Source organism: Heliangelus exortis, chromosome 1 (genome assembly GCF_036169615.1).
Source record: "Heliangelus exortis chromosome 1, bHelExo1.hap1, whole genome shotgun sequence".
NCBI lineage: Eukaryota > Metazoa > Chordata > Aves > Apodiformes > Trochilidae > Heliangelus > Heliangelus exortis.
Window position 1 is genome coordinate 13,001,487 of NC_092422.1, and position 21,400 is coordinate 13,022,886.

Consider the following 21,400-nt stretch of genomic DNA (forward strand, 5'->3'; position numbering starts at 1 on the left):
GAAAGTGAGGTGTATCAAGGATTATATTAACCTTAATTGTGGTTATATTTTATTGCTACTTAGGTTATTAAGTGTTTAAACTACCAGATAACAGAATCTACATTCTCATCAGAGGGAGAGTCCTAACAGTGATTTTACTAAATATTTCAGCCCTGTTCCAACAATCTCTTGGAGGAAAGTTAATGGTCATAATCCAAGTAAAGCCCGCCTGAGAAAATCCCAAGCTGTGCTTGAAATACCAAATGTGCAGCTGGAGGACGCAGGGGTGTACGAATGTAAGGCTGAAAACTCTCGTGGGAGAAATGTCTTCAGAGGACAACTGCAAGTGTACAGTAAGTCCAATTGCACACAGCATTTATCCAGCAACTTTTTGTCCCCACTCAAGGCTTTAAATACACATGAAAGTAGATCAAGTCCAATAGGAACCAAATATTTTTCTTCTGAAGTAAAATTAGAACGGAATTAGGCTATATATTTTTATTCATTATCAAAGTATAAAAGTCCGAAGTATAAATAAAGTTGACTCCCTCAAAGAACTGGATTAAAGACAATTTCATATTTGATGTTTATGAGGTTTTGGTGGGTTTTTCTTTTTTTTAAATTTTAAATGTCTTTTTTTTTTTTTTTCTTTTTTTTTTGTAGATATGATGTATAACAATGACATGCAACCTAAGCATGGTGTATCTGCCAGAAAACAAATTAGGATTTCTATTATGGTTTTATTAATGTTTCACCCTTGCCATGCCAAGTTGCAGTTTTGTCAAATTCACTATACAAGAACTAGAGCTGAAAAAGTGCTCCTGGTTTTCTCAGTCTAGGCACTCATGATTTGTGAACATTCTGATTTTCAGACGTTCTTGAACATTTTCTTGATAAGATTTTTCTTTCTAAAATTTTTTTTATTCAGCATAAAAAAAATGAACTATGCATCACATTCAAAAGAAAAATCACAATTTGAAAATAAAATATTTAGTAAAAATAATTTTATATAACATTGTTGCTGCATCTTAAAGGCTAGAAACAAAAAAGCCCATATAATTTATGGCCTGAATATTTACACACCCAAGTTTTCCATATATTGAGTATATGCATGAGACCCACCTACTTTTTATCAAAGTTACATCATTTGCTATCATTCTATAAATGCTACAATCATAAATCCTCAGCAGGAAAGGTCTATTGCAGATCATGCAATGAATCTTTCAGGCTCTGTATTGCTTTCTTTCTTCAAATCTCACAGTCAGTGGAATTCCAACTGCTGCAGTTTAGACAGGTCCTCAGGCTAATAGATAACTTTAAGAAGGAGTCTCTCCTTTTAATCAGTTTTATTTTTCTTTTCTTGATTTCAGCCCATGGCTCCTAGTGCTTTTCCTCCATTACTAACCATACACAGCTCTCTGTCTTTCTTACACACTTCCATCAAATAACCATATATTGGCATCATATATTTAGTTTATTTTCAACATATGCCACATATGCCAATATTTCTAGGTCCATAATCAATTTTCCTGTCTCCTCTATCGTTCCAATGTCTTTTTCTTAGAGCCTTTGTTTTCAGTGAGTATCAGCATATCAGCAGATGATGCTTCTCTTTTTGCTTTTCGTTCTCAACTGTCTACAGCTTTCATTTGGGATATTCCACCCATACTGCATTTGTAGAAAAGCTTTTACAAGACTTTTAATGAAAACAGGAGTGAAAGGGTATGAACCTCCTGCCTCTTGTTATGTCAATCTGCCAGTGATATTTCTCCAGTATTACAAATTGCTACTGTCAGTTTCTCCCAGAAAATCTCCTGGTGGAGACTTGGGGTCCAGAGACATCTGGCAGCATGCTTGGTATTGTTCAACAATGTTTCCTAAAATGTTTGAAATCTAAAAAGTTTTAGATACAAGGTATATTTAATTACAAGGTATAACCCAGCTAATAGTTTCTAAATGTTTCATAAAGCTGTGGAAACTACTTAGATGCCAAAGCATGTTATAAAGGAGTTATAACTATCTCTACCTCCTCTTCAAAGTTAGAAGAATGTAATTGTTGCTCTTCAAGGTAGAAACTAAGATGTTGAAAAATGATTTTTTTTTTTCCCACAAGAGCACCCTGCACACACCTGTGGCATAATGACAAACAGTTCTCAAATCACAGCAAACATAATGTAGTGTTCTACACAACTCTGCATCCATCATTATATGTTTTGAGCAGAAATAAAGATGGACTGGATGCTAGGAATCCACAGAAAACATTTTCTACGTCTGTTTTGTTCTATGTTGACCAGTCATAAATAAGACATTTAGTTCTCCAACAGTGTAGAATTGTCAAAATGGTTTTTAGTCACTGCCTTTATAAATATTGCACAGATTGTGCTAATCAATTTTGGTTGTTGTTTATTTTTGGCTTTTTTTCCCAATAATATTAGAACAACTGCTTTAACATTACAGAATGTGTGTCCACTCCATATTGTTTCATTCCTCTGATTAACAGTTATATGAGACTGGTATATTATTAATTTCCTGTTAAATCTAATATTATCTTTTAGACTAATTTGAAGCCAGCGTTCTACTCATCTGCATTAACAGGAAGCAGTGACCTCCAGTGCAGCAGAATAAGAGGGAAAAAAAATGTTAATAGCCACTAGAAGTCTTTTCTCATGACCTCAAAATGATAGCATTAATGTCTCAATGGACTACAAACCTTGCCAACCCTTTCCAGTGGTATAAGAGGGTTTCGGTAAGGAGGATTTTAGCAGTGCAAAATTTAACCTGATAAATGATGTGAACACAATTTTAAAAATTCTCAGCATCCTTCACTGACTGCTGATATAGCAGGATTTGGGGTCATTAATTGAAACAGTGTTTCCTGCTGTACATCTTATTCATGACAACAGTCAACATGAATTATTCACTTTTAAGGTCATTGTCTTTTCACTGACGACTCATTCCTCCAGTAGACAGCAATTATTTTTGCTCAGAAATTAAGATATAGGCCATCATTTCTTACCAGGCATTTCTTGTAAAATTTCAGAGCATGCTGTAGGACCAGCTGGGTCATACTGCTGCCTCAGAACTTGTATACCTCTGCAGTAACTCACTCACTGTCTGTTTGAATCTTCTTCATTTTGTCAGTTGCATCTGATCTAGGTCACCACAGAGTATTCTGGAGAAAGCCTGGGACACGCAGTATGCCTGTCTGATCACATTTAATCATAAACAAGTGATTTTTCAGTTTTTACCTGATGTTTTGATCCAGATGTATCATGACTTCCTGTTGCAGCTGACACTTTGGATGTTGTTCAGAAAGTGGTATTTTAGATGCTGACAATTTCAGATGGCTGTAGTCTTAGCACTTAGTGGAAATTCAGTTGTAGAAGTGACAAAGGCATTAAAAACACATTTCTGACAATGCAAGACATCCTCATAGATCCTGCAATCTATTTTGAGAGGGTTTTTTCTTCCCCAAGTGATCTGCTCATTTTGTAGCTTCCATTAAATTTTCAAGTCCAAATTGATTCACAGAACAGAACACAAAATTAAAATTTGGGTGTAGAAATTGTGCATTGATCTTTTGTAATCACAGTTCCTAGACAAATCCTGACTAGCAGCATTTTTCCAATGGTAAGCCCTGGTCTGTGTAATTCCTGCTCCTCTCTCAATCTGAACCTCTTGAGTTTCCTTCTGTTACCTCCTCACTAATGCCAGTTCAACAGAGGATGGTGATGTGAACCAGAACACAAAACCCCTCCTTTTGCCACTTTTTGTAGGGCTAGATCAGTTCCCTGATTCAGCTGCCACAGCAGGAGTGAAGATTTGCCATAACACGGCAGCTGAAGGCTGGAGTATTCTGTAATGCAGTAACAGGCCACCCTGATTTTGAAAACTATTGTTCTCCAACTGCATACTTCTCAATTGGCATTGTGATCAGAATCTGATTTTTTTTTACCCCAAATTTTGTAATATTTCATATTTTCAGACACTATCTGAAGTTGCCTATGCAAAGTGTTGTCCTTAATTTTCTTTCAGTCAAAAAGTTGCTTAAAAATTTGAGAAAGCAGTCTCTTGGAATCTAAATTTCATTTTACACAGGGGATGTAAAAAGTGGCCTGTAAGCTTGCAGATTTATAGCTAATTTGCGTTTGTAAAACATTTTGACATCCTTGAATAAACAGGTGCAGAAATGCAACATAAAATAAATCAGGGATTAGGTGGTGATTTTAAAATCTCAGAAGCACTGTGTAAAGCTAAGGCTCAATATCCATAAATACTATGAATAATGAAACACATCCTTCTATTCTTACAATCACCCAAAAGTATTGGATGGATGGATAAATACCAGGAAACTACACATTTTTTCCCCAAGATGGATGTTGCACTTATAAAAAGAAAAAAATCCCAAACTGTTATTTTCTGATATTTTTAAATGCGTTTTTGAATGGCTGTTTTATAATTATAACTAAATGCAACTATGGGATGAAGGTTTTTTGCTCACCTGTATAAGAGGATGATGCTAACACAATCTTCTAAAAAAGAATATAATACATTAAGTCAGAAGTTGTACATCCAGTGAAACATTTCGCTATTTAATTTATAGAGTTTAAGAAGTGTTAGATATTATGAAGAGTTCTCCTTGCTAATGTGCAGACAGAGAACTCTGTAGTGAAACAAGGAGTATATATAGAGAGAAATGGAAGCCAGAAAGTAATGAAAATATTTCTCTTGATCATGCATTTAGTTTGATTCCTGCTACAGCTCCCTATTTCTTTGGTACCTTTCATTCAACAGGGTGGGAATATGAGTCATTTTCTTGGCTGAAAGCAGATTCAAAAGCTTGAAAATTATTAATCCAAAGGCCATTTAGGTTTTGAGGAGAAAATTTCAGCTAGAACTAGCATAACTAATGAAAAATTATTGTTAATACCAATAGATCATACCACTCGGATTTGGAATTTTGTGGTTACAGAGGAAAACCCGTGCCATGACTCTGCTATCAAGGCAGCCACAGAGACAACATAGGGAATGGCACTTGTGTACTGAGAACAGATCTGCTTGGTTAGACAGTTCTGTTTCAGTGAAACAGGTGCACAATATAATTCTGAATGCTCTGGCTCATTTTGAGATGAAATTCAACATAGAAAAATAAAACTACATGTTCTTCGGGTCATATAGTAGAATTTTCAGAAAAGCAAAATAATAAAAAGAATGAAATATAAATAGGAACAGTTTAGTGCCTCTTTGAAACTGGATGATTTTATGGCACCGCTGGCTAACAGTTATGAATTTTTAGTTAAATATTTAACTGTCACGTGTTCCAAAATAATACTGTCATAATCATTTTCGAAGTTGCCTCTCAGCATGCCTCCTTAGTATGTAACAAAACACTCAAAAAGAAAACAACAATATCAACTACAAAATGCAATTTAATTATGTTTTTAGGACAATTAGTAAGTGAGCAGGGAGCCCCACAAGATGCTTCTGGAGATTTCATGGGACACTTTGATGCAACAGAAGAATCAAGTGATTCAGTGCAGCAGAACACATCCAGAGTATGTCATGTGTTGCTTTACATGACAACACATGTCATGGAAGAATAAGGAGCAGATGGTTTTGGTGTTGGATTAGAGATTGAGGTTGGGCCAATCTTACCGCATCTTCCTCTACTTAAGGAGAAATGAGTGATTTTTTTTCTGACATTTTCTGTCTGCTGACAACTGTCTGGTCAGGGACTCTGAGGCAGACTATTCTCTGCTTAGGAATGATCAAGACCTTGTTCACAGTCTTTATCATCCATACATGAGATGTAAGCTAGAAGCAGTTAGTCACCTGTCATGCCTTTTTCATATCTTCTCACACCTTTGATTGATGACCTGTCAAATGCCAGCTAGGTTCAAAGATTTATTTTTAAACTCAGTTCCCCGTGTTTAGGTACATTATCAATTTTCCAGTGTTTGAAGCAGAGACTTTGTTGTGACAGCTCTGGACTTCTATTCATACCAAGCAGATGAATTTCACATTCTTTTAGCAGTGAAGGCCTTTCAGCTACTTTTTCTCTACTACTTGGAAACAAATGAACAAACAGAAAAACCCAACAAAACAACATTTGATATCACTAAGTTAATTAATTTAATCTATCATTCTCTTTGCTATACAAATTAATAAGGCTGCAGTATGAAAGGCCAAAAGATGGTTTCTAAGCATTCATTTCTGTTTCTGCAGATGAATGCTCAATTCCTCACTGAATCATAAAACTTTTCCAAATCATAAGATTCTATATAAGATTGTACATATAGCTGTCTGATTGGAGGGACCTTAAAAGGCTGGAGAGGTGAACCTAAAACCATGAAGTTCAATAAGGCCAAGTGCAAGGTCTTGAACATGTGCCAGGGCAATACCAACCACAATTGTGGGTTGAACAGAGAATTGTAGAATCATAGAATGCAAGGCTCAAAGGAACTTCAAAGATCATCTGATCCAAACTTTCATGGAAAAATACTGTCCATTCGAGATGGCCCAGCATCCTGCCCAGCCAAATCTTAAAAGTGACCAATTTTGGGGGATCCACCACTTCCCTGGGCAGATTATTCCAATGGATCATTTTTCTCATTGTGAAAAACATTCCTGTTTGTGTCTAATCAGAACCTCCCAGGAGTAACTTGTACCAATCACCCTTCATCATTTCCATGTGACTCCTTGTAGAAAAGGAGTCTCCACCTTTGCAGCCACCCTTTAAATTCTGGAACATGGTGCTGAGTCTCCTCTAAGCCTCCTTTTCTCCAGCTGAACAAACCCAGTTCTCTCAGCCTTTCCTAGCTTCCCAGTGCTGTGGTAATTTTTGTGACCTTTCTCTTCCCTCTCTCCAGCCCGGTGGCATTTGATTTGCATATCAGGGACCAGAACTGAATAATGGTACAGGTTGCCCAGGGAAGTTGTGGATGCCTCATCCCTAGTGTTCAAGGCCAGGCTGCATGGTCTAGTGGGATGTGTTTCTCCCTATGACAGAGTGGTTGGAGCCAGATGAACTTTAAGGTCCCTTCTAGCCCAAACCATTCTGTGATTCTCTGCAAAAAAGATGGTCCTTGTTTTTAACGTATTACATTACATTAAAAATTACATTAAATTTAGGTACTACTGATCATATATACACCTAACAACTGACTACCTTTATAAAAATACTGTGTTTACATCAATTTTGTGTAATTTATGTTGCTGATGGATGCTGGAAAAGTTTTACATTCTTCAGTTAAAAACATGAAAAACACTGAAATATGAATTAAATTCAAACATATGTGCAAAGGGCTTACCAAATACCCAGTCATTCCTAGCTCTAAATCATAAATCATGATTTCCTGGTAAACTGAGTAAACTACATGAAACAAAGTCTGTCATGATTGACTTTCTTACCAATATTTGAATGCCTTAGGTCTGAAAAGTCTCTAGTCACTCTATTGTTATTTCCAAGCAAATACTCTTAAAATCACTACTAATGAATACATAAATGCATAGTAATGTAATTTAAACCCTTGGGCTTCATTGATTCAGGTAGATTTCTGGTTTTGGTCATGATATTGCTCATTGCATGGTGTCATTACATCATTCCTTCTCAATTTGTAAATGTTATTAATTTTATTACTCTTATGGTTCTTTTTTTAAAATCACCCTTCTTTTGGAGAGTAAACTAAGCTTTGTAAAGGACATAATTTAAGCTATTTAGAGACTTATCAGTTTATAAAATTTACATACAGCATGTATTTTTTTCTTGCAGCTTACCCACATTGGGTGGAGAAACTCAATGATACTCAGTTAGACAGTGGAGATCAGCTCAGGTGGGAATGCAAAGCCACTGGAAAGCCAAGGCCCACATACCGTTGGCTGAAAAATGGAGTTCCTCTCTGGCCACAGGTACATTAGATGAGGAGTCACCAGTATGTTGCATGTTTCTCTTTTCATTCAGATAAAATTAGTTGACGAAAGTACTGAAAATATATATAAAATTATAACAATCTCAGAGAAGTGCTGTATTTGCTTTATCAGATTCTTTCATATTTACCCAATGTTATTCTACACTATTTAAGCATTTATTTGTATATAATAATGCTCTTCAAAACACTTGAAGGCTAGTTTAAGAAGTACAATGAGTATTATAGTTTTGTGGGTTTTCAAATCCATACGTTTCTGCATGTAAAATCATTCACCATCAAGACTATTATAATGCTCAATATAAGACTTCCAGAATGTTTAGTCTTTAACTACAGTTACTTGATAAGCTTTAGAATTAGATCCAGGTCTTTTAAAAGACTGCTCATGGCATGGCCTGTCTTTTATTTCACTTTGCTCTGTCTCAGTCACCAGTATGTTAGCCTACATCATGTGGGCTTTTTTCTAACACCTTTCCATTTTCATACTCGTAAGTTATTTAAAATAATAAAAAAAAAAATTAACTGTAAATTTATATCATGCAGTTTTCCAGATAAGAATAGAGCTTTTCATTTCTGTAAGAAAATGTCTCTATTTGTAAATCACTTCACAGAATGGAGGAAAGCCGTAATGTCTTCCTTTTTAGTGAATGTCACCTCTATCTGTGAACAGCAACCAGTTACACAATCAGAAAAGAAACATAAACACAGTTTATTATTAAAGCTGTGAGACATTGAAAATAAATTATGCCTTTACTTTATCCATTTCTACCTTTTTTAGATGGAGCTATTAATCCTGAAACTGAAGCAATTTTAATATCTACACATTTTGGTTTTCTGATTTTCTAAAACATTAGTTGCACCAGTCTCTAAAATGTCAAAACCATTTCAGTTTAAACTGGAGATTACAACAGAGAGAACTTCTTTCATTATTTCATCTGTATTTTCACTGTTTTCTTTATCAATTTTTAATTAAACCTAAAACTGTAATAATGAAACCTAGAGATGTTTTATAGCCGTTCAAATTAGTCATTACACAGATTCATGAAGTACACATCCCCATAAACAGCTCTTAATGCGCCTCCTCTGTAATAATTATTTTCTAATTGTGGGCCTTTAAAATAATAAATTTACACTTATAATGAAGACAATTAGACCTTTTTATCTCAGTCATGCAGGCAACTTTTCATATCTACGCTTATGAAAATAATATCATGACTGAAACCAAACATTTGCTAGAGATGTGATGATTATCAGACACATCACATTTGCAACAGACTTCTTGACTCCTAAAAGTTCCCATGATAAACTGGTTGTGAAAACCATGCAAGGGTAAAAGACAAATAAGCAATCAGACAAAACAAGACATGGAGACAGTGAACCTACACTGAAAAAATATTTGCACTTTTAAATATTCGGGGAGTTTTTTCTGCCCTCACCCATTTCTTTTTTCTTGACATTCCTTATATATAAAGAAAAAAGCCTAAGGATATTTCTTGTTCAGTTTTATTTCAGCTTTATGTCTTTTATCCCTTTGCCTTAAGCTAATAGCACAGCAAATTTCCAGTGCCTATTTGCTTTTATAGAAGGTTGTTGTTTTGGTTTTTTTTATATTCCATTACAGAGCAGAATTGAGATGGTTAATGGTGTCTTGATGATCCACAGTGTGAATCTCTCAGATGCTGGAATGTATCAATGCTTAGCAGAAAATAAGTATGGCACCACTTATGCCAGTGCTGAGCTGAAGATTTTAGGTGAGTATCACAGAAAAAGAATAGACTGCTCCTTTTTTCCCCTTTGTTAATTAAATGTATTCTTGGTCTGTTCTGATAAGAAAAAGCTTCTGGTAGTCCAACCTTAGCAGAGCAGATAAAAGCAGGTTAATTTTTCATATTATTATGCATGTGTGAGTGGTTCTTTTGTTGCCCAATAGAGCACAAGTACTTTGGTTACCTGAATATTTTTTTTCATAAATTACTGACTCATTTTTGATAATTTCTCATATATGGCTACTTCAGTGCAAATACATAGAAAAATAGCTTTTTACTCCTTTAAAACTAAGTGCAGAAGAGGCTTGGAGAAAGTAAGAATGTTTTGGACTCTGCAAAATTAAATCAATATTTATACAATTAGTCATTATACAGCCTCATGAAGTACACATTTCCATAAAAGGCTATTAATGTGCCTCCTCTGCAGTAATTATTTTCTAATAGTGGACCTTTAAAATAATAAATTTGCACTTATAATGAAGAAGATTAGACCTTTTTATCTTAGTCATGCAGGCAACTTTTCAAATCTACGCTTATGAAAATAATACGACTGACATTATTCAAAGGTAATTAAGCATGATCTTAATTTTAAAGGTGTAAAAATTTCCTAGGAAATCATCAGAACTGATTGAAGAGTGGAAAAAAAAAATAAAAATTCATTATTCAAAAGTTGAAGTGGGCAGTTAATGAAATTAGACCTGAAGCATGTCTTCCCAATACTGTATTTTTTGTCAAAAGCAAATTGTGACAATGCACAATGAGCCAATAGTGATAAAAGGACTTCTACAGAGTTGAGTTAGACAGACTTGTAAGAGTCTCATGACTTTTTATTAGAGGATGGTATCCCAGGAAGACAGGTGTCTGTCAAAGTAATTCAATGGCCACATCAGAGATAAAAGATCTCTGCACTGCTCAGACCTTGCAAATTTCAAAACTTTTACTTGGGAATCATTCATGTAAACTCGCAGTCAAAATAGTAATAAAGCTGAAGTTACTGAAATATTGGACTATATTTGAGCTAAGATTTGATTGCTCTGAAGAATAACCCATCTAGTACATTTCTACTATGTCTTAGCTGGCCAACATTAGAAGTTCACTGATAGCTCTTCAAAGTATTTCTGTCTAGCCATCAATTCAAACTCAAGTTGCCCTCTTTTCATCATCTTCTTTGTCATTTGTCATTCAGTCAGCAAAGAGATCCCTCTTGGTTACAATGTTCTCATGCTCCAGTTTTTATATCTTCTATACAATAGGTATACCTATTATATCAGGTAGTTGTACATTTTTTATGATATTCTCTAATATAAGAAATGGCCATTATATGCTGCTGCAGTAATAGCAACCTTTCATTTTGTCACTCAAGAAATTGTACCCCTGTTAAATTTTAACCATAATGTTGCACTAAAGAGGCAGTTGTGTTTAATTTTCTGGATTATTAAAGGGAAACGAACAGAATAAATTGTCCATATAAATAGCACCAGTATGAAAATTGCCAAAAATTATGATAGGAAATTCCTATATATTAGAGGCAATGGAGTGTAATATGTCCCTATATGTGTAGCTGAGATAGTGGGTGTGCTTCAGTTTTGCAAAATTAGTTTAAGAATTAATAGTGTAAGAATTAAGTCCAGTGAGAGCATTTTGCATAGCTGTGGAATTTAAACTCCTTTTCATTTTGAACTAGTTATTTCTAAAAAATTCTCTATGAAAAAAAAAAATTAATTAGAAAAGGTGTAGTTAAGTCTACTGTAGTATTTAATTTCTAAATCTGTTGGATTTCACAAACATTGTCTGTCATATGTTGACATGAAGGAAAAGCCACTGATTCATAACTGGATTAAGTTATAGATCTGCCCTTTAGTTTTGCCTATTGAATTCAAATATTTTTAAAAATTCCGTTTAACCTGAAGTATAATAATTTACTAGCCAAAAATGGTGATTCTGTCCTGAAAACCAAATCTAATAGAATGTAATGAAACAGGACACTGTGATTGCTCTCTGTAAAGTAAATGGTTTTTGGTTTTTTTTTCACAGCTTCAGCTCCCACTTTCCCACTAAATCAAATGAGGAAAACAATAATTATTACCAAGGGCCAAGAAGTCACCATTGATTGCAAGCCCCAAGCCTCTCCAAAGCCAACTATCACTTGGAAGAAAGGGGATAAAGCCTTAAGGGAAAATAAGAGGTCAGAATCCTGTTTGTAAACTAAAGATGACATTTGAATGTTTCATTCTGTGATATGGTATGAAAATCAAACAAGTGGTAAGACCATGAATACATTAGCACGTGCATGGCTTAATTATTTTGTCAAGCTGATTTGTCTGACAGGAGTAACATTATTGTTTCCACAGTATTGAAATGAAAAATCTTAAAATTGTTTGGAGATGCAGACAGATGAAAAGAAGTTATTATTTTTCTCTTTTTTCCTCTATTTTCAGTTACTAATTTTTATTTATTTGATATATTTTATGTACTTATATATATAATTTTAATTTATATATTTTTAATTTTAATTTATATATTTCGTTTATTAAAAACATTGAGTTTGAAGTAGTCAGGACCACATAAGATATCAGATCTTCTTATTTATTTTAACTAATTTTAATAAGGCAGATTGGTAGCTTGATCACAATGGAATTCTGCCTAAGAATAGCTTTAAATGATTCAGAGCTGAAAAATACAATTCCATTATGGGCTTTAATTATACAACTAATTTCTGTATTCAAGTGCACATCTGTTTAACATTATATGCTTGATTAAATAGTTGTGTCCCACTCTGTACATTGAACATATTTTAAGCACTGCAAGTTGAATTCCAGCTGTAATTGCACTTTTATCAGATTGAATGTACACTGTACAGTTTTGCCACACTGCACATGGTCTTTAAGTACACAGAGCAATCTTATCTCCTTTTTGGAAATGTATCTGAATGAACCACTGAAACTGACTTGTAAGGCATTAGTCAAAAAAGACAAAAGCAAGGATGTTTTTCTTCATTTGTGCTATACTGATGAAGGCATTAGAGCATATATATATTATATATATATATATGTCCTCATTAGATGAAAACCCCATTTCATTCACATGACTTTTATTTTCATCTCATGGCATTTCTTTTGTTCTAAAAAAGAAAGATTAGTAACTTTTAATGCCATATTGGTTATTTTGGTAAGGCAGAGCATTATAAACAACATTATATACAAAATTTTACTAACCGGTATGAGTTGTACAGTATTTATTGACAAGATATGACAGATCAATATTTTCAGAATGCTGCAAGTATAAAATGATATGACTGATGCTTCTGTTTTGTAGATACAGAGTTAACTGTTTTAACTACCTGAACTTTTCCTCTCATCTCTATAAATGTCACTATGGTTTCTCTGACTGCCACATGTAAATCACATTTTAATCTATGTCCAGTAAAGCATTTTGGAAATTACTTGATGTCTATCCAAATATGAACTAACTGTGAAGTTAAAATCTCATACAAATAAGATCTGCAGGTACATTTTTTGTTTTCACAGCTTTTGATATTTGCGAATTTTGACAAAGGCTTGGAATGGGAAACGATGAAACATGGAAGATGAAAAGTCGATTGAACTATTTCAAATCTTTGAAAGATTTAAGTTGTGTTCAACTTAATTTTAGTCAGCTCTTCAGAGAGTATCTTGTGTTATTCATACCAGTTCCCTTAGTTCTAGTGTTTATAGAGAGCTGGGGGTGAGGGGAATATATTTATCTAATTGCAAATTTATAATGTATGTAGAGTTTTAACTCTATGTATACTACGCTTTAAACACCAAAAATAGAGTCTGTTTGAAGAGAAGATGAGGAATCCTATCTTTATTTTTTGAAAGGAAGTGTAAATCCACTGAGGTAGCATGAGTGTTTTGGGTACTCTGAGAAAGAACCATTGTAAGGGAACTGTGTACAACATTTAAAAAAAAAAAAAAAAAAGGAATCTGACATGATGAACACATATGAATACTTTAAAAATGGGCTTTGTTCACAGACTGCTGATAAAAAATCCTAGTTAAAAACAATTAGAACCTGTCATGTAATGTGTTTACATGAATGTGAAATCATAAAAGATTAAAAGAAAAAAAAATTCTGATTAAATAATAAGGATGGGCAAGGACAGAACAACAGAATGTATTTTTTTCTCTTCTGCTGTACTTTATTACTCTTTTGGAGTACCTGTAATCAAGTGCATATTGTGTTTTATTTTTGCTAAATCTGCCAGCCCAGAAAAGCAATTCACTCCATTTAGTCACACTTGTTAGAAAAGACTGAATACAAAATAGACTTTCCCCTCTGTGAAGAAGGAATTCCATTTGACTAGGGGATCTGCTATCATCTAATCCACCTTTTCCAAGCTGTATTGTCTCCTTGAGTGTTCTTCCATACAACCACAAGTTGGTTGACAGAAATGCCTAAAGTGACATTTCCACTGTAACTGAGTAGGATGATGTTGTTCCTGTGAAACTCATGGCTGGGAACAGTTCTCTGCAGTTCTGTAGTCAGACTGACCCTAGCTCCTGAAATTGCATGCATTCTGAAAGACTAAAATGATTCATATTTTGTCAAAAGGCTAAAGCCACTCACTTAAGAGCTGAAAGAGTCTTGAAGAGCTCCATCTCATTTTCTTTTTTTACCTTTGAACAAATTATCCAGCACAAGGCCTTCATATTCACAATCTATGCTAGGTTTGCTCAGAGCTATCATTCTGAGCAGTCTGATCATTCTATTCCATTTGAAAGGCATGTGTATATTATAACATCTCTTTCAAATTGAATGAGTGGCAAGTCTATAAAATGAAGCAAGAAAACTAGAATATTCATAGAATTGTAAAATCACAGAATAATTTGGGTTGGAAGGGACCTCTAAGGGTCATCCTGTCCAACCCCCCTCCAGTAAGCAGGGACACCCTCAACTAGATCAATTTTCTCAGAGCCTTGTCAAACCTCACATTGAATATCTCCAGGGATGAGGCCTCAACTACCTCTCTGGGCAACCTGTTCCATTGTTCCATTACTCTAATAGTAAATAACTTTTCCCTAATATCCAATATAAATCTAATCTTCTCTAATTTAAAACCACTGACCCTTGTCCTATTACTACCAGCCCTGGCAAACAGTCCCTCTCCAGCCTTCCTCTAGGCCCCCTTCAGATACCAGAAGGTTGCTATTACATCTCCCCAGAGCCTTGTTTTCTCCAGGCTGATCAACAGCACATCAACATTTTTACCTACGAGTTAAGAGGGGAGAAAAAAAAGCTATAGTTACACATCTTTTTTTGATTTACAACACACTTGAGCACCACATGAGTGGGACTTTTGTAAGCAGAGAAACATCCTTAAGGTTCATATTTTCATTAGACATCTCACAATAATTAAAATTGTTAACTATCTACTAACCATTTGCCTCTGGACTCTGTTGTCTCTTAGGCTAATAGAGGACTCTGTAGCCTGTGATAATCCATGCTCTGGTTATTGATTTGAAATTTGAGGTTTTCGATCTATAAGAATTTTATAAAGCACTTTTGAATCTTTTAGTTTGTAAGTATTTTTTATATAGATAAGTGGATTATATTGTGATAAACAATAATTTTATGCTTTGATTTCTGATAAAATATATGGCTGGAACTTTGATTTAAGTCTTAAATAGGAAGAACTGGGCCCTTGGGCAAAAGTACAGTGATTAACAAACATTTTTGGTAATTTTCAGAAATATGCCAGTTAGATAATTCCCATCTGTGTAATAAAACCTACATTTAGTATTTTAGCATTAGCTTCTAAACAAGACCTGGAGCCAGACTATTCAGTTCAGGAAGCCACTCAGGAGCCTATTTCTAATGAAACTTTTTTTAAACTTATATACAAAATTAAAAGATGGGGGGGGGAGAATGACATTTGTTAACCTTAATATTATCATATTAGATAAATTTTATAATACACATTTGAATAGACTGGAATTTGCTGTCAGTTACATCAATGCAAAAAACGAGTAATGTTAGTAAAATACATTATTTAATTAATTGTGAATAAATTTAATTTTAAAATTCTTTTAGTTCCTTTGTTCAGACTTCTGTAAATTGCAGGTATTTTCTAATGATTTGCTACTGCATAAATTTTTGTAAGCCACTACTCCATGAGCTGTAATCTGTTTTATCACTTCAAGAAAATCACCCACTTTTCCTGTCTAAATTGCCCTGTAGTATTGACTATGGCTGATGTTTAAACAGATATGCTTGAGGAGTTATAGGTATTAAAAAGCATTATAAGTCTTTGTTCATCTGTTTTTGTTCTTTCTCCTACATCTAAAATATTATTCTTATTAAACTTATATTGAATTTCACTCTAGATCATTATTTCCATTACATATCCAATAATTACAGCTAAAAAAAAAATAATTCAAAAGCACTCTAGCAGTGCAAAGAGTTCTTTTCAGTCCTTGTATTTTCTTCTCCATTCAGACCCCAAGAAATAAAAAATAGCACAATTTAAACTACAAACAGGTAACTGAGGAAGTAGGAATTTTATAATGCCAATTTTGTGCTTTTTGCTTTTGTTCCTTTTCCTTTTGAAGCTTCTTAAATAATAATATTTGCTTTATAACTTTCATGGATGTCTCAATTTATGTGCCTGTAAATATTTAATCTAAAAAAATCTAAATACAGTGATATCTAAATATATCTCCATATATTGGTATTATAGTTCTACGTTTATCACCTCCTTCCTGCCATTGTGGCACAGTCTAATCTTTATTCTTCACTTGACAGAACAAGCTTTGAAGAAAAACATTAACACTTTCTCAAGGTCATTTTCATAATAGATTACCATGAGCAGAACAACAGTGGGTCTCTCTGTGGTCATTGTATAATTGTTCATATTCATTCATTTAGGTCCAAGCTTAACTTTGCCTGAGGACCTAAATATATTAAGCATTTCCACAAGGAAAATAAAGGGTAAAAATACTTCACCTGCCACTTCAACTCAGACACTTTTCCTATGGACCAATTAATTTCCTTCATTCCACTGCTGTTTGAAGGAGCTCTGGAGATAAGGTGAAGAAAACTTTTTGCAGGTTAAGCATCAGAGGGAATTCTTAGAGCATTTAAATGCAATAGACTGGTCTGGGTTTGGCCAGAACACAAACCTCAACATCTCTCTTGCAAAAAACACCACAGTTGTTTTTCTATTGATTACAAGTGGGTAAAAACCTTTTGTTCCATTTCCTCCTTGATGGTATCAAGGAATCAATGAACAGGTGAAAGTGGCAACGAGATCTGGATATGACCTGTTCCAATCCCTGCTCGTAACAAGGTCAGCTAGAACAGGTTGCTCAAGGTCAAACCTAGTAAGGTTTTGAGAATATCCAAGGATAGAGACAACAAGCCTTTCTGGGAAAATTGTTCCTATTCCAGCTAATCATTCTTTGAGTAAAAAAGAAAGATGTTCTTATGTTTAAATGTAACTGATGTTTAAATGGAATTTCCTGCATTTCAGTTTTTGCCTGTCGCCTCTTGTCCTGTCACTGGACTTGGCTGAGAATAGCCTGGCTCTGCCTGCTTACTTCCTCCCATCAGTGTGCATATCATTTGATCAGTGTGTCAATCAGCTGGGAGGCTCTGATCTGTTTCATAAATATGGCCATATAATGAATCAAAATCAATGCTTCTGAAATTCTCCATTCAGATCTGCCCCAAGCCTTCTTGGCTTCCAAAAAGCGTACGCTGGAAATGTTGCTCACTCATACAAAACCTGCCTGCTGTGTATTTCCATGTAGAAAAGTTAGTGTCTGCTTAACATGTTCTTTAGTTTCTATGTGCCTCATGTGAGGTCACTGGGACTGAGTTGCTGCTATAGAGAAGCCTCTAGGAAGTGCACATGGAACAAGGAAGTTTTTGGTATTAATAGCAAATGCTTTGACAGTCAGTCTTTACATATCATAAATAAACTGAGAGGATACTGAAATGTGAAGCTATCAGGCATTGAAAACATGGAGAAATGAGGGAATTTTGCCTTCATACTCACATGGATACAAAATGTCAAGCTGCACATTGACCTATAAAGGCAGGAAAACACTAAACAGTTCCCATTAAGTGAGAATCATCAGCTATAAGTACTAAATGATGAATAAATCCTCTGGAGGGGACAAAGTGTTCAAGCTGTGTGTAGCATAATACAAAAGGGAATGAATTGAAGCTGCTGAAATGTTGCCTTTACTAAAGTTTGCATCATTTTCTGTTCTTTCAGTTATGCTTCTCCAACAGCCAGTAGCTGTGAAAGAAGCCAGAGAAATGAATGCGGTCTCCTATGGGGACATTAAATTCCAAATACTAATATAGAATTGCTGCAGTGTTGCTAGACAGAGACACAGGGAAGACTGAGACTATTGCCTTTTACCTACCCTCCGGTTAATACCGAAGTCTTGGAACAAAAGAAGTAGTTGTACTTCGCACCCAGTTATTTTATCTGTTACACTTCTCTATGCAATTAGTGGAAACACAGAAAACTTGAATCTAAAAATATCATCATTCAAAATCTTAGAGATGGATAAGCTTTTATATTCTTCTAGTCTCTCAGACTACTTCATTTTCAGTTTTGACAGGTTCTTATCACAGTTTCACTCAACTGTATTTAAGAACCTGTCAGTGTGTGCATTGTAAGTTCCTATTTTAATGGTTTTATAGCTCAACTGCTATGAAACAAATCAGAGAAAAGTAAAAGGTGTTTGAGAGCAGAAACAAAATATTTGAATTTGCCTGTGAAATTTGTATTCAGCTTTATAAAATGTTTTTTTTAGTAAGTGTTAAGTTTTTTAATATGAGCATGTATTTAAACTTAAATGCTGTAGATATTGGCTACCAAATGAATTCCATGGTTATAATCAAGGAAACTGTTATCTACAAGGTTATAAATTATTTCTCTGAACTGAAATTCCCGTCTTCCTTCCTAGAAATAGTATTCAGGACAAAATATTATTTATCTTTAATACAGTACTTCAATAATGCTATACAGCTATTTAGGTGCTCACTCTTTTTAGATGAGTACTGATTGATTCTTCATAGAATCCTGTCATGGTTTGGGCTGGAAAGGGCCTTGAAGGTTGTCTATTTCTAACCCATCCTTGCATGGGCAGGGACACCTCCCACTAGAACAAGTTTCTCAAAGCTCCATCAAATCTGACCTTGAACACTTCCAGAAAGGAAATATCCACAGCTTCTGGACAACCTGTGCCTGTGTCTCATCACCCTCTCACTAAAGAATTTCTTCCTTATATCCAACTTAAATCTAATCTCTCCCAGCTTAAAGCCATTACCCCTTGTCCTATGGCTACCCTCATAAACAGCCCCTCTCCAGCTTTCTTGAAGGCCCCCTTCAAGTGCTGAGGGGCCACTATAAGGTCTCCCCAGAGGGTCTCTTCTCCAGGCTGAACAACCCCACCTCTCTGAGCCTCTCTTCCTAAGAGAGACACTCCAGCCCTCTGATCATCTCTGTGGCCCTCTTCTCAATTGGCTTCAACAACTCAATGTCAGTCTTGTATGGGGGACTCCAGAAGTGGACACTGGACTGCAGGTGGAGTCTCATGATGTTCTGGTTTGGGCCAGGATAAAGGTGATTTTCTGTCTTGTACTTTTGCTTTTAGCTAAGTCTCTTGTAAGTAGTTGCACTTGCTGAAATTAACAGCAAGTTTCTCAGACAGTGTGTGTTTCTAGGACTGATAACACTTGATGTTTATAGTTACTGCTAGAGATTGGTGTGCAGAGCCAAGGACACTGCTCAGCTCTGAGGAAAACATTTTACCCTCCAGGAGGATAAGGAGGTCCCACCTGCAGCCCTCCTTTGGGGAGGAACGGACAAGATAGATGCCAGAATTGACCAAACAGAGTATTCCATCCCATATATGTCATCCTCAGTATAAACTTGAGGGATCACGAGGGCCAAGCCATTGATTTCCTGCTTCCAGCTTCCGGCTGCCTGCCCTTCCTGCCTTTCCTGCTTCCCTTCCTTCACCCGGCATCCTGGAAGGATTCCGTCTGTTCGTCTGCCTGTGGTCCTGATCTGTGCCAACCTGAATCTGTGTGTTCCTGTTTCCAGTTCCCAACTGCTGCCGACTCCAGGAGTCCAGCCTGGACTTTCCCAGGGCTGCCCTGCAGCCTCAGTGGTGACGTGAGAGCTATTGGGGGAGAGGGGGGAGGAATGTGGTATCCATTTTCCTGTATATTTGTATATATTTAGCAATTTTTCCTATTTATCATTACTGTTTCGTTAAAGTTGTGTAATTTGGTTTCCAACCCATAGGTCTCTCTCCCTTATTCTCTCTCCTTTCTTTATCAGGGAGGAGAGAGAGATTAATAGAGAGCATCTGTTACTCGGTTTAATTGCCGGGACAGTGTTAAACCGTGACACATGAGCACTGAGTAGAAGGGAAGAATCATGTTCCTCAGCCTGCTGGGAAAACTTCTTTTGATGTATCCCAGGACACAGTTGACTTTCTGGTCTGCAAGTGCACATTGGCAGCTCATGTTGACCTTCTTATCAACCAACACCCCCCAAACTCTTCTCCTCAGGGCTGTTCTAAATACCTTCTCTGTCTGACCTGTACGTGTGCTTGGGATTGCCCTGGCCCAGGCGCAGGACCTTATCCTTGACCTTATTGAACTTCATGGCCACACCTCTCATGCCTGTCAAGGTCTGGATGTCATCCCTCGGGCATGTTGACCACACCACACATCTTGGTGTCATCAGCAAACTTGCTGAGTGTACACCGAATCCCACCAACCATGTCTCTGACAAAGATACTAAATGGCACTGGTCCCAGTACTGACCGTTGAGGAGCACCACTTATCACTGATCTGCATTTGGACATTGAATAGTTATCATGACTCTTGGAGTGCAAACATGCATCCAGTTCCTTATCCACCAGCTGGTCGATCCATCAAGTCTATGTTTCTAATTTGGAGACCAGTTTCTAATTTGGGACCGTGTCTAATGCTTTGCACAAATCCAGGTAGATAACATCAGTTCCTCTTCTGTTGTCCACTAATGCTATGACCCTGTCTTAAAAGGCCAACAAATGTGTCAGGAATGATTCTAATACAGAATTTATTCTAATACAGAAGTTTTGGATAACAGTATAGGTATACATTATTTTAGAAAACTATTCCCTTCTTCCCTCATTGGGTTGGTGTTTGAAGAAGTTTTCCACCATTTTACTAATCTTAATTCTTACTAGTGTCCAATTCAAATAGGATTTAAGTATATAAAAACAGATATGCAGTTCCCTACAATAGCCCCCTGGCTGCTTCATCAGCGAAGTGTAAGGCTCACATAATTACTCTATGGATGTTTTGGGCCTCTTCAGACAGTTCAGGCACTCAACAGTGATTCAAGGGGAACTGAATCCCACCCTATATGACCTTGTTCTTTGTTATTACAATACAATTGCATTTCTTGATTTTTTTGTAAGTATCCTATATATATAGATAGATAGATATAAAATATATATGTCTCATAGCCCTACTGAAAAAAGCTGAAGAGCTCAACCTTCTTAAGTTATTAACAACCACAAGATATTTGATCTTCTGTGTATGCCTTGAATATCTGCTTACACAGTTCAACTAAGTATCAGTTGAGCAAGTAGTTAATAAATTCCAGTTCTAACTATTATTCATTTATCTGCTGCTGTTATTAATGGATGCCTGTTTGTGCACCACACAGGC

The 21,400-nt window shown here is 35.6% G+C and overlaps 1 protein-coding gene across 2 annotated transcripts in view; it reads left to right on the forward strand.

Moving 5' to 3' along the window:
• Positions 1–21,400, forward strand: part of CNTN5 (contactin 5) — a 590,995-nt gene that overhangs the window by 463,873 nt on the left and 105,722 nt on the right. For both annotated transcript variants that reach the window (XM_071734290.1, XM_071734300.1), the window contains exons 10-13: positions 151–332; positions 7,751–7,887; positions 9,526–9,655; positions 11,705–11,855. In XM_071734290.1, coding sequence (XP_071590391.1) covers positions 151–332; positions 7,751–7,887; positions 9,526–9,655; positions 11,705–11,855 — 600 coding nt within the window. The remainder of the gene's footprint in view (positions 1–150; positions 333–7,750; positions 7,888–9,525; positions 9,656–11,704; positions 11,856–21,400) is intronic.